Source organism: Cyprinus carpio, unplaced genomic scaffold (genome assembly GCF_018340385.1).
Source record: "Cyprinus carpio isolate SPL01 unplaced genomic scaffold, ASM1834038v1 S000006728, whole genome shotgun sequence".
Lineage (NCBI taxonomy): Eukaryota > Metazoa > Chordata > Actinopteri > Cypriniformes > Cyprinidae > Cyprinus > Cyprinus carpio.
The window spans coordinates 619,269-633,503 of NW_024879331.1; the positions used below are offsets into that span (position 1 = coordinate 619,269).

At 36.2% G+C, this 14,235-nt stretch overlaps 1 protein-coding gene and 1 pseudogene across 2 annotated transcripts; both read left to right on the forward strand.

Moving 5' to 3' along the window:
- Nucleotides 1–439: 439 nt before the first annotated feature.
- Nucleotides 440–6,861, forward strand: LOC109047335 (annotated as a pseudogene).
- A 1,649-nt stretch (nt 6,862–8,510) lies between these two features.
- LOC109047334 (mitochondrial amidoxime-reducing component 1-like) lies at nt 8,511–12,693 on the forward strand. 2 transcript variants are annotated; one of them, XM_042755594.1, is made up of 8 exons: nt 8,511–8,889; nt 9,188–9,297; nt 9,359–9,419; nt 10,290–10,455; nt 10,827–10,967; nt 11,045–11,106; nt 11,184–11,255; nt 11,982–12,693. In XM_042755594.1, exons 1-8 carry the CDS (start codon nt 8,633–8,635, stop codon nt 12,094–12,096), a joined length of 984 nt encoding a protein of 327 aa, XP_042611528.1. In that variant the 5' UTR covers nt 8,511–8,632; the 3' UTR covers nt 12,097–12,693. The 2 variants fall into 2 exon arrangements, with proteins under 2 accessions (XP_042611528.1, XP_042611527.1); XM_042755593.1 differs by having other exon boundaries at nt 8,513–8,889; nt 9,188–9,290; nt 9,352–9,419.
- The last annotated feature ends 1,542 nt before the right edge of the window (nt 12,694–14,235 follow it).

The window sequence follows — 14,235 nt, forward strand, 5'->3', positions numbered from 1 at the left end:
CCTCATTGATCTTAGCATATGCACCTCAGTTTTTGAGTGAAAAAAAGCATTATTTGTAGATAATTTTGGCGAAAAAAAGAAATACAAAACCTGTGTTAATTGAAAGTAAATAAGATGATAAAAACATTGAATACAACATTTGGTAGTATTAAAACCTGTTGAGATATTTAGAAGTGTGTGTTTTCATTTTATTTTATTTTTTTTAGGCCAGTCATTTTTGACTGGAAATACAACAAATGTAACAAGGTGGGGGGGGGGGGGGGTCTCCAAAAAGTATACACTTAATGAAGTTGTTATGACCCGTGTGAGCAAAGTCAGTAAGTTTTGGTCCATTTTCGGGAAAAAGAAAATCCTCTCTGGGTCAAAATGACTCATTTAAAATAACATATGTATTTTTATTTATTTATTTATTTATTTATTTATTCATTCATTTTTTCATTTTTAAGAAGAGGTAACACTTTACATTACAGTGTCTATGTTACACATCATTCATCACATGAAAAGTAATAGCCTAGACTCTTAAAAGGTTCTTTGTGGCATCTGTGGTTCCATGAAGAGCCTTCAACATCTATTGAACCTTAAAAAAATGCACAACAGGCTCTTTATAGGTTAGTTTAGGTTATATTCTGCGGCATCACAAAACTGCCCTTTGGAACCACGCACTTCCCAAATGTATTTAAACAGCTCCAAGAAGTGACATACAATCAGTAATTACTTGATAATGACAATGTAATATGATTGATTACGCGTGACAGTTTAAACCTTTCTTCGTTCTCCCAGTTCACCAGTGAACTCAAGTTAACTTGAAGGAACGAATGCCCATATAAGGAGCGTGTGTGAGTCTCTGGGGGTGGTGCTGAAAGAACAGCTCCTCTGAACGCGACTTCTTTTAATAGCGGTCCTTGAAGCAGATTTTCAGGAGACCCTCAGCTGGATTCTTGTTTCCAAGGGGTGCAAGGGAGCTATGACAAGCCATGAATCGGGAAAGTTCCCATGCCGGACCGGAGCTTTGAAAACTGAGGGATATTTTGAGGCGATTATGAGAAAATGAAGAGACAAAACGTGCGGACACTTGCCTTAATTATCTGCACTTTGTCCTATTTGCTCATTGGAGCGGGAGTCTTCGACGCTCTCGAGTCAAAGCAAGAGAAAAGCCAGAAGGGCAAACTCGCCTATCGAAAAATTCTACTTATGCATAAATACAATCTCACCAGGCTTGACTTTGAGCAGATTGAAAAGGTCGTGCTGCTTCTGAAGCCTCACAAAGCCGGAGTCCAGTGGAAGTTCGCCGGATCTTTTTATTTCGCCATCACTGTGATAACGACCATAGGTAATTGTTCAGCTCCAACTGATGAACTTAAGTTGTCATTCTATTCAAATGATGTTTTATAGTTTCTTAGCCTGAATTTTATTTTTTATTTATTTTGCCTATAAGCTAATACAGTTAACTTTTGGTTTAGAAAACTGTTTCGTTTAATTTTATTCACATTTTCGTTTCACAGTAGGCTATTCTCTTAAGGTGTGAAAAAACAGCAAAACGTATACTTTTATGGTAAAATGTATTACAGTGTCAAAGTTTTAACTATGAATCGCATTTATGCGGAAAGGGACAATTCAAATGTGATTGCACGAACAAACACCATTGTTTATTTAGTTTTATTAGATTATTTATTTAGATCATAGCATCGTTTTAGTGTTTAGTGTTTTACCGATGCTGTTTTGTGTTCGTGTGGTCGACATTCTGTTATTATTTGCTGAGAGGACAAATTCGATTAACTAAGTCATCATTTGGTTTTCTATTGAACCAACTGTGTTATTATCAGCACAGAAAACCAAAGGAACTCTGAAATATAAGGTACACAGTTACCAAAATCCCTATAAACACGGTATTTTCACGGAAAAGTTCTGGCAACTAGCAGAACGTTTTTGAAACAGAGAATTAACATTTTACTGTGTGCCGTGTGTATGAAATAAAAATTCAATTAAATCAATTTCGATTTCAATCTTGGTGAAATATTTCCACTACGATTGACTAAGACATAAAACGAAGCAAGATTGTAGGAGGTTAGCGATAAATGAGAAAAATTATGAAGAACGCTCCATATACAGTCATCATTGAAGTGCTTAATCCTGTGCTACTGTTCATGGTGATTTCGGTCACTGCTTCCGGTGGATTAATTAAAAAATGGTCATGAGTTATTTTTAGAAGAGCACCCTACAAAATGCTAATGTATTCTCTCTGTGCTTTCAGGAGCTGAAGACAATGATATTACATTGCTTGTGTAAAGGACAGTTACAGCTATATAATTGTATTTCCTTGTAACCCTCAGAGACCACAAAGAGCTTTTAAGAGCTCACAAACACTTATATTTCATTATCTGTTCTCAGAAAAAAGGTACAAAAACTGTCACTATATTTGGGTACTCATTTAAATAGGTATATACTAATATATGCTATTTCGGTATTAATATGCACTCTTAAGGAGTAAATAAGGTACAGAGGTAGTGCCTTAGACAATTTTTTTTTCTTTTTCTTTTTTCTGAGAGTGCATCTTCCAACATCCTTCATGAAACATGTAATGTATTAAATATTTTTGTCTCGGATGAACCAGTTAATTTTGATGTTTCCATTTTTTTAGATTACAATTTTCATTTAACTTTGGAATTGTGATTATTATTTATTCATGAACATAGTCACGCACAACAGAACATAATGGTTTACTTTATTTCATTGGTTGAGAATTATCATTGCCTTTGTCCGGATAAAAGCAAAAACAGAGATCCTGTAAGTTTTTAGCTACATAACAGTAGATTATTCTTTAATAATTTCAACTTCATTGACCTATTTTGTTTGTTGAAAAATTGATCCATGAGTCTATTTGATATCCCAATACTGAGAGCTATGCACAGAGCTTCAACAAATCTCCAGGCTAATGCCGTATTAGTCTGCCCTCGTTGGGGAGTTTACAGCATCATTATAACAAAATTGGGATGGCAAAGTGTAATGAAAGTCTGTAATGTTCTTTAAAATCCTGTAAATATTATCTAGTACAAATAAGCGTGGGGTGTGTGTATCTGATGAATAGTTTGATGATTCTGGCCGATAACAAACTGTGAAGTTATTGAAAGGCTTGTTTACCTTATTAAATTTGATTATGACTTATTAAGATGTTGTTTAACTGGCATACACCCCTAAAGATCGCAAAAGTTATTCAATGCAAAGTTGAATTATGGAACCAAAGACCTATTTTATGGTAGTATACTCTGGTATGGTCTTGACTATCCAGTGTTCTACAAGTCTGAAAGGTCTTCAAGATATTTTGGATGAAAACTGGGAGGCCTGTTACTGTCCCATAGACTGCCAAGTAAATAACAGTGTCATCATGTTACATCCTGTTGGCTGAGATACTTTCATCTGATCAATTTTGGAAGGCAGCGTGGATGTATCCTTCACTGCCTATGATATCCCACAATCCTTTGTGTTCCATTTTGTGAAAGTTGACCCATTTCCATAGATGCAGGGTCTGAAAGGGTTAAGTTCTACAGATATCTAAGCATACAACGTCACATCAAATCATCGATGAAAACATTGGATTTTTTTGAAACACTTATCTTGTCCTGCTCTTTTTCCCAAGGTTGTTGTGGATGTGGCGCCCAGTGTGGGTGTTGTGGGAGAGTTTTGTGTGTGGTATGTGCTTTTTGGGATTCCCCTTCCCTGGTGATGTTCCAGAGCCTGGGCGAACGTATCAACACCTTCGTCCGCTTCCTGTTGCACAAAGCCAAGAAATGCATGAGCCTGCGGCGGCCGGAAGTCTCCATGGCCAACATGGTGATCATCGGCTTCTTTTCCTGCATCAGCACCTTGTGCATAGGAGCAGCTGCCTTCTCCCACTATGAAGGTTGGACCTTTTTCCATGCCTTCTACTACTGTTTCATCACCCTCACCACCATCGGATTCGGGGACTACGTAGCCCTACAGAAGGACAACGCTCTCCAGAACGACCCTCATTACGTGGCCTTTAGTTTTGTCTATATCCTGATGGGCCTCACGGTAATTGGTGCTTTCCTCAATCTAGTGGTGCTACGGTTCATGACGATGAACACCGAGGATGAGAGAAGAGATGCAGAGCAGAAGGCGCTGCTCTTCAAAGATCAACAGAAAGGTCCGGTTACACAGCGTCCGGACCCTCCGAGCCCAGCCGCCGTTGGGCGAGATAAAAGGCGAGGGCTGAAGAGCGTCTACGCTGAGGTGCTTCACTTCCAGACGGTGTGCTCCTGCCTGTGGTACAAAAGCAGAGAGAAGATGGTGATCCTCCCACAGGATCTGTCCTTCACAGATGATGTGATGGTGGAGGGAGGTGTTTTATTATCACAACTTTTTTTAGAACGGGGCCACGGGGTGTGTGTGTGTAACTCTAAGTTGTTCTGCAGTTATTAGTGTTTTTTCTGACCTGAGAAACATCTCACCTTTCAGGTTCTTCTCCAAGAGACGTAGTTCTGTCTGAATCACCTCACTTTCTTATACAGTCACTGTAGATCTTTAATGAGTCACTTGAAATATTTTCATAGCATTCACATGAAGATGCTTGAATGGACCACCCAAGATTGAGGTGGACCGATGAAAGAGCTCCGCTAGGAGTCTTTTTGCACCAACACATCTATATTCATTCAACACTTTGATGACTATTTTATGAATTCAAATGATCTTCTACTTCAAATAGCTCATTTTCACCCTGATAGGGTGCAGTATTTTAACAGTTCTGTACTAAGTTTGACCAAAAAAGTCTGATCTGCAATGTTATTTCATCTTGTTCAGATGAAATGCTTATGGTATTAAAGGTGTGAATTTGTTAATTTCCATTCATTTTAGTCATTTTTGGCTTTGCATTGCAGCGTTCTGTGCGATTCAGAATTGGACTGAGAACGCCTCTTAAATTTCAATTCTTGAATTTGAGTTGAATTGGAATTGAGATAGCAAACAGAATGCATAATTGCAATATGAATTTGAATGAGGAAGTAGGCTTAAAGTGAATTGAATTCAAAGAAATTTATAGGGAAATAGCCCTAAAAGCATTAAAAGCATCAATAGTTTTCACAATGTTGCGATGTTGAGAAACCACATCTGACACTCTTTATTAAGTATACTATGATCTGATATTATTGCCAGATTGCCACTCCATTACTGTACTAAGTCCTCTATAATATGCTGTGCTACTGTAACCAGCGAAATGAAACACCTATCAGTTAATTGTTGATCCAGATGGCATACCGACATGACTCCTGCTTTCTGCCCAGCTCTGTACAGTGTGTTAAGGGAATAATCTGACCTTTCTAAAGCTCCAGAAGTATATTAACCTAATGGAGGTCACATAGAGTGATAAAACAGTATTCGGACTGGCAGCAGATGACTTGTATTTAATAACTAGGACAGAGTTGTCTGTGTAACGGTGATATCAGAGTCAACATCTCGGCACGGAAAATTTAATAGACTCTTGAACCTGAGGTATTTAATTACTCTTGATGTTTAGCACATAAAATTCCTTTGAAGACAAAGTATAAATATGACCTTGGTCTGAACTAGAGCTCTAGGAAAAACAGCAGCTATCACATACGGACTCTCCAAGTGCTCTCAGCACTGATCTGGACATCGTGTCCTGTGTATCCTCCATGATTCAGAGAGGCCTTGCTGATCAGGCTATGTTTGGCCCACACAGGAGTGTGTGCCATCTTCTCATCCTGCCAAGGAGAAAGCGCTTTGTGCCCAAGACTTTGCCTTCAGCTATTAAACCTGCATGACACAGTGACAGAAGGAACGCCATTACAACAAATGCCTGTATTGCACCCCCCCCCCCCCCCATTGTGGCGCCATCTGTTGCTTTTCCTTCTAGATTTTTTTCGTTTGGCATCTACATCCATGTAAAAGGTAGAAAATATATTTGACCAGCAGGTCAGTGGGGGCAGGACAGACTGTACATTTGTTTCTATTTTTATCCTTACCAAAGAAAACAGGGCAAAAATAACTCTTTGCTGAGTAGAATAATAATAAAAAGAATAGCAGATTTATTTTTGTCCATGTGAAACTGATATGATCATGTCAAATGCCAGTGAAACTATGGAAAGGGATGTATTTTCACAGTTTATACTGTAAAGCGTCTAATAAGGAATATGTTCCAAGTTCAATTATAAATCGTTTTTGTAGAATCTGTAACATGCTGTCGCTTAATAAATAGTTTTGGAAATAATTCAGGAAATAATTCTGATTCATCCAACAGTTTGTAAGAACAAACTAAATCTTGATTTTTTTTAACCCTTTCAAAAACACTTGGTTACACAATTACCATAACTATCTGCATGTGTGATATGTGACTCTGCTAGATGAAATGACAAGTCATAAAACTATTGTCTGTGTTAGTAGAGCACTAGACGGCGGATGGCATATTTTTGTAGGCCAACCTGAAAGTTATCATCACCCTGGTATCACCAGCAAAAATCCAGTAGATTTTTTTCCATTTGGCTTTTTGATTATTGCAGAAAATAAGCATTGTGGCCAACAAAAGTTTATGATTCTTACATGTTTTCATTATGATAAGCTTAACAAATAAACAATTACAAAAGTAAATTAATTTAAACAAAGTACAACATTGTCACATGACTTCACTTAATTTCTGACAACTCCTTCCATCTTTATTTTAAAAACATTTTCCTTGAAAGTCTGAGTTATATAAAAGTGGACTAGTGAATAGATGAGTTTGGCTCTTTGGTGTGATGTTAATGTCTCAGATAACTTCTGTAGTCCCATTTAGTCACTTGTTAGCAGCCATGTTTTTCAAGACAAGTAAGAGCTTTAAAAAAAATCACAAGAGGGCATTACCTATGTATTTTATGTTGTAAAATAAAACATGAAAATATCTTGAGCTCGTGTTCACCATGGACCTTATTTCAGGCATTTAACCAAAATTGCACGGACTTCACCCTTACACAGAAAAAAATAAAATAAAATAAAATCCCTATATATGAATGATCAATATATTAAATTATTTAATGGTATATTGAAAATATAATATATTGTGTTAATATATTACAATATATTGAATAATACATAAGGAATTGAAAAATATGTGGCAGTATATTTAATTATATATTTTAATATATGCAATTTTATATTCAGTAATACACTTCATAACATAGATGTACATGTGATAAGATATGGTACTGCATGTGTAGAAATATGTTGCACATATATTTACTCGTGCAGTGTCTACACATACAGTATAGACATGTATGATATAGTTAATATATTTTATAAATATTTATTTATTTATTTATCTTTCATATTTTCATAATAGCAACAGCACAAGCACACCTGCATGTACTAAGAGACTATCAGCAAGCTAAAAAAAGTGCACAGCCATTACTTTTTAAACAAATGAATATGTTATGGTCTTTGGCCAGTCGTCAGCCTAACCACAGGCTCTACTCTTCAGCACAACAGTAACCCAAAAAAACAGAAACCCTTTTCAATTCCAAAATAATAGAACATTAAACACTAACAGATCTCCCACTATATGCATATACATTCATATTTAATTGGGAACATGTATGTGCAATATATGTGCACAATAAAGGATACAATTTTATGAATATTACATGTAATGCTATTTTCCTCTTCATTTCTAAATATTTTTGTATGTATCAATATAGCCATACATGGTCAATGCATATATTGCAGTATATTTAAAAATATAAGCACTAGTTTCCCATATATGGAAATGTATTATGCAGTATATCACATTGCATTTTGCAGTATATTCCCATATATTTTTGATTCGTGAGGGCAGGACAATGGAACTAGAAGTGTTAAAATGCTAACTTATTTCTAGGTTTTGACCTAGAAAAATACATGATCCCTGCCTGCAACACTGTATTAACTTGATTAACTTGACTTGAACCCGGAACATTCCGTAAAGTCAAAAAGCAATTGTAACCTATTTAACTTGTAATGTAACATATTTTGGAATGAAACGGGATACTAAACTAGAAAAAAATGTAGGATGGGATTTCTGTTTTATGATTTCTGATTGTCATTCACTCTTAAATTGTTCCATTATTTTTATTTTTATGAAACGGGATACTAAACTAGAAAAAGTCAATGGGGACCAGAAACTGTTTGGTTACACACATTATTTTTTATAATGAAGATATTCTTACAGGTTTTGGAACTTGTTGGTGGTTAGTTGATGGTGGAAATGTTCATTTTAGGGTGAATTATCTCTTTAATTGTTTATTTTTATCTATTAGATAGTGAAAAGTGGTCTGAATTATAGTGTTTTGTGGGGAGAAGGTTAAAAAATAAAGCAGGCTTAGTGATGTCAGCTGCCAGCAGCCAAGAAAAGTTGTTTCAGAGGGTGATCAAGTTGTTACATTTTACTGGAACCAAACATTCGCTTTGGAAAAACCTGCTGCTGAATCAAACCGTGTAAAAGAAAGCGAGGACTGTTCCTTTAAAACTACCTGGTAGCAACACGCCTTTTCATTGGCTGCAATAAAAACACTTCATCAGATAGCCCGAGTGCTGTAAAACGTTTCAGACTTTTGAAATATCACAGTTAAGATACTGTTGCCGACAATTAAGTATGGACTTCAAAGGGGTGCTTGTGAAAATCTTCGCCCGTAATCGGGAAATAGTATTATGCGCTGCAGGCACAGCAGTTGCTCTGCTTGGACTCGGTCTGGTGTATAAATATAATGTTACGCGTCCAGAGAAAAAGTTGACTCGAGTGGGAGTTGTTACTCAACTGCTGCTTCATCCTATGAAGTCCGGGAAAGCAGTGCTGGTGGAGACCGCAGAATGTCTGCGAATGGGGCTGAAATATGGCGAACTGCAAGATCGGTGGGTTTTTGTTGCACCTTTGCTTTAGAGTCATGCAATTTCTTTGGACGCAAATAAATCAGTATAGCCTAGGTTAATACATTTACTGTGCTATTTAAATTAGGTCTCTTTAAAGGAATATTTGGACCATATATAGGACCAGCTGGACAACCAGTTACTAAAGTTAGTTTTAGGATTTTTTTTTTCAGCAGGGACAAACGCCCATCATTCGTGCCATGACGCCGTAGGCCATTACAGTTTTTCTTTTTAGTTTGTGCATTACAGAGGAACATTGACAGCTGTTGTGTGTCTGTTGCAGGCACTGGCTGGTCATCACGGAGGACGGACACATGGTGACGGGCAGACAGCAGCCTCGTCTGGTGCTGGTGTCTTTGAACTGTGAAGGAGGCCAGCTGTGTCTCAATGGACTTGTGTTGTGTGTGTGGCCAGGTGAGTCTGGTGATCTTTGATGCTGGATGGGAGAATGGACCGCAGATGGAGGAGTTGAGGGTTCCTCTTCAGCAGTCCAATAATGCAGTTGTGGACTGCAGGTAACCACCCCTGCTGAAAAAAAAAAAACCCGGCTAAAACCAGCCTAAGCTGGTTGGTTGGTTTTAGTCCTAACTTGGTCATAGCTGGTCAGCAGGCTGGCTTTAGAGGGGTTTTGGCCATTCTTAGGCTGGTCTTAGCTAGTTAGGCTGGGAGACCAGCTGGCCAACCAACTAAAACCAGCTTAGCCAGGCTTGGAGATTAGCTAAAACCAGCTACTTCCAGCTTAAACCAGCTAAGACCAGCTATCCGGCTTAGGCTGGTTTTAGCTATTTTTTTTTTTTCAGCAGGGATGTTTTACATAAAGTGGCCCTGTAAGTATTCATATTTACATTAAAATGTTTGTATTTCATTTCATAATATAACTGGCTTCAGTGTTATTTTAGTATAATTATTTATATATCATTACAGCATTTATTCATGTTTTTGAATTGGCTTTTTTTTAATACTTTCAGTTTCATTTTATGTTTTAGCATTTTTGTGTGCTTTTGTCAAGCATAGTATAACTGGCTTCAGTGTCATAGTGGATTAGCTTTTATTATTAACTTAATTTTTTTATTTAATTTTACGTTTATTTATGAAGTCAGATCTCCTCAAGTTCAAACAGGTGTCCAAAAGAGTTTATCACATTAACTATGAACATGTTCCAATAACCAGAAAGTTTCCAAATACTTTTCGTCTTCATTCTGAACTATATATCTATTGTTTTATCATTTGTCAACCTCATTATGTTTGGAAAGTGTGCCTGCGCCAACTATCTTTACAATACGTTCCACTTGGTATGGTATTTTGTGGTGTAATTCATACGTTTTAAGTGATTGAAATTGAAGTGGCATACTGAAAATTGTAAATAAATTTGCTTGTGTCCCTAGAGTCTTCAGTATAGATGTTCAAGGCAGGGACTGTGGGGACGATGTGTCTAACTGGCTCACACGATACCTGGAATCTGACAAGACTGTTCGTCTGGTGCATTATGAACCTCATCTGAAGGCCCAAATTCCTTCTCAGAAAGAGCCCCTCTTTCCTAAGGATGAAAAGGTTTGATGGACGGCCCTGTACGTCTCATAATGCAAATAAAGATTTAAAAAGTGAAGTTATTATTTAAAAAGTGATTTAAAATGATCTCGACCGAAGAGAGTCATTTAATTTTAAAATATATTTTTTTATGAGTTTTAACATATGTTTCTACCTCCTTTCAACGTGTCAAAATCCAGTTTCTTGCAATAGCTTTATTCATATGTCTCAAAAATCAGTTACCTAATATAATACACAAAACAAACATTATTTTGGAAATTTTGTGAAATCACAGTTGTACTAAATACTTTAATGACTTTACAGGTTATTACTTAAAAGAATATTTGTTCTCTGTCACCACCATTATCTATTCAGATATTTTATACTTTTTTTAGGTGGCCTATCCTGATGCAGCTCCCATCATGCTAATGTCAGAGGCCTCTGTTAGGGACCTGAATACCCGATTGGATAAAGATGTTACTGTCTTTCAGTTTCGTCCCAGTATTGTTGTCAGTGACTGCGAGGCCTTCACGGAGGTATATCTAAATATACAGTATTAGGCAATGTGATGTGTGTTCTGATGTTAAATAAAACTCTGTTATTCCTTAACTAGGACACATGGGATCATATTCAGATTGGCCAAGTGGAGTTGAAGAGAGTTGTTGGCTGTGGAAGGTAACATAGAAAACACATTGTTCTGTAATACATCATTTTTTCAAGTAAAATAATGAATTCTGTGAAATAATATTCAGATGCGTTCTTACCACTGTTGACCCTGAGACTGGAATCATCACCCGGAAAGAACCACTGGACACTCTCAAAACGTAAGCGCACACAGACTGAAATATTGCATTTTATTACACTAATGTAAGATTTACCCAGAGCATATGCACACAGCTTCATGGCTTTTCAGTCAAACATTTTCTTCTTGTGCTGCTTGCCAAAGAACTTGGCTTGTTTTTCTTTTGTTAATCAGTTACAAGTTATCAGTGGTGTTAGACTAAAGCTCTTCATTATTACAGAATCTGGAAAAGAATTGCATTATTATACAGCGGTAGTTTATAAAGCACCTTAATAAAATAATGATGCAACAAAATGAAAATTATTAACCAAAAATCCCTAAAAAAATTTTGGGCTTAATATTCTATTAAAATGCAAATCTATGTGTTATATTTTTCTTATATATATATATATATATATATATAAATATATATATATATATATATATATATATATATATATATATATATATATATATATATATATATATATATATATATATATATATATATATATGTGTTGGAATTATGTCATGCATTGTGTGTGCATAAACGGAAAAGGCACATGCAAGTAAGGTAAAGATGCATGTGTTTCAGAGTTTTTTTTTTGTAATAATTCATTTATAAAACAAAAAAACGTAGAAAAAAATTATATTACTCATAGTTGTGCAAGAAATATAATCATGTAAGAAGCACTTGCTCTGTGCATAGGTTCATTTCATAATATTTTGTCATCACAGTTTTCATCACTTAATTGTTTGTACTTCATAGCTATCGACTGACTGACCCTAAGCAGAAAACTGCGCCAATATTGGGACAGTACTACATCGTCAAGAAAACAGGTGTTCTTCATGTGGGTGAACCGGTTTATAAGGTCACCTATTGAAATGGTCAGACAGGATGGAATGCAGAACCTTATTTTTAATCTAGTGACTAATTTGCAAGCGACATTGCTTACAAACACAGTTTCTAATGTTTGAATGAATCAATATCCTTGTCATAAAGTTTCATTGAAGAAAAAAAATAAAATAATAAATAAATTGTTTTGTGAAATGTTCTATATTAGCTGTAGAATTTTGGTTGGAATAGTTTTCAGTTGAGTGAGCTAATTCTTTTAATGTGAAATGAGAAGATGTGATTTGTGTTCAGTATATTCCGCATTCTATATTTTAGGGACCTCGAAATGACAATGTATTGGGAATATAATTGTTACATTGTATAATGGTCTGGTTTCATGTAACATGCTAAAATCAGGATGTTAATTTAAACACTGTCTGTGGCTCCTATAAGGAGGCATGAGTATTTGTCATTAATCAAAACAGTGATGTTTTTTTCAATATTGATTTCTCTAAAGCTATTAAAATGATTTCTACTATCAGGCACTGTTTATTTGTAAAACGTCCAGTAGATGGCGCCATTTCAGTGATTTCAAGGAGTTTCATTTGTCGTGGACAACCAGTTAAATAAACTATCTCTATTTTAACTGTTTTCAATAGTTTCAATAGTATTTCAATAGTTTTCTAGGTACCAAATTCTCTTAATATTTTATTAGAATGCTTTTCTTTTGTTATAGTGTTGTCATTTGTGTATAGGTTCTGTTTTGTGGCAGCAATGAATTTTTTATTTTATTTTTTCCCTACACATGTGCATTGTGGACATCAGTTAAAGGGTTTGACCCAAATTCTCGCACTATCTGTCTTTGGGCCAATAACTGGCTCTCAGTGACTGTTCAACTAACAGGTTAATAGCATTTAAACTTAAAAATAAAAAGTCTGTCATTTACTCACCCTTATGTTGTTCCAAGCCTGTGTGGCTCCCCCCCCCCCCCCCCCCCCCCCCCCCCCCCCCCTCCCCCCCCCCCCCCCCCCCCCTCTGTGGAACACAAAAGAAGATGTTATGAAAAGCATTGGTTTCCAAACAGTTTTGGTTAACATAGGCCAAAATCTGAGACATTTCCCAAAATATCTTCTTTAATGTTCCATAGACGAAAAAGAAAAAAGGTTTTGTTGGTGGAACATGATTGTTGTTAGTTGATGATGGGGTTTTTTTTTTTTTTTTTTTTGATATATCTTTTTAGAAAATGGAAGAAAAAGAAGATGTAACTTAGAAAATTAAATGAAATAATCATCACACAATATATACCATTTTCTTGGGAGAGAAAAGTTAGTGTAGTGCAGACATCAAATATAGAGGAAAAAGTAGATTTTTTTTATTTAGTATATTTTTTCAAGGTTTTGTTAAGTTTTTATTGTAATTGTAATTATTGCTAAATCAATCCTCCTTCCAGTGCGTCATCAATAAGGGACACACTACCAGGGCAGATGGTTCCTGCAAGCATGTTTTTTGCTCATTCAGTAAACTAACTCCTGCAGTTTTAACTGGGAAAGAGTTCTTCATTTTCTTCCTGACGGAAGCCTAGCGCATCCACGTGAAATATCTCACTAACATGACAAACTCAGTGACCAGGGTAATGACAAATAAATTTCGGCTTTTCTCAATTCTGGTAGCATTTTTTTTTTTTTTCACTGTTCATTTTAAAATGTCCTGTTATGTCTTTTTTACTTTGATTTAGAGGGGATTCTACAGTTCTTTAAAAGCTAAACAGGTTACTAAGCTAAAATAATACTACACGGAGATCTAAACCTTTGTCCATGAGCAGCCAGGCAGAACCATCACTGGGGGGTGGAGGATAATCAGGAACATTGTCTCAGGCTCTGTGGTGAGGAGGGGTCCCTGACAGCTCGGGGGTGAGAGGGGGATGAGCCCACCCATCTAAATGTTGTCTCGAGCCCCTTGAATTATCACGGCGGCACTGTTACAAGTTGCTTTAGGGGCTGTGTCTGTAATTACTGTACTGTAAGACACCTACGATGAAAAGTGTCTGCTAGATGACAAGTAGTTACAGACACAAATAATCACAGAGTGACACTGACATCCTGCTGTAGGTATTTGTTGTTTTAAGTGAATGTTCTGTAAATAGTTAAAAGGTCAAGCTACATCATTAGTAGGGTGTTTTGTAAAAAGT

Excerpts from the sequence above, each read along its gene's own strand:
- LOC109047334 (XM_042755594.1), top strand. The coding sequence starts at position 8,633 with ATGGACTTCAAAGGGGTGCTTGTGAAAATCTTCGCCCGTAATCGGGAA. Across the intron at positions 9,298-9,358 it reads CCAGCTGTGTCTCAATGGAC|CGCAGATGGAGGAGTTGAGG; the intron begins TTGTGTTGTGTG and ends GGGAGAATGGAC. Across the intron at positions 11,256-11,981 it reads CCACTGGACACTCTCAAAAC|CTATCGACTGACTGACCCTA; the intron begins GTAAGCGCACAC and ends TGTACTTCATAG.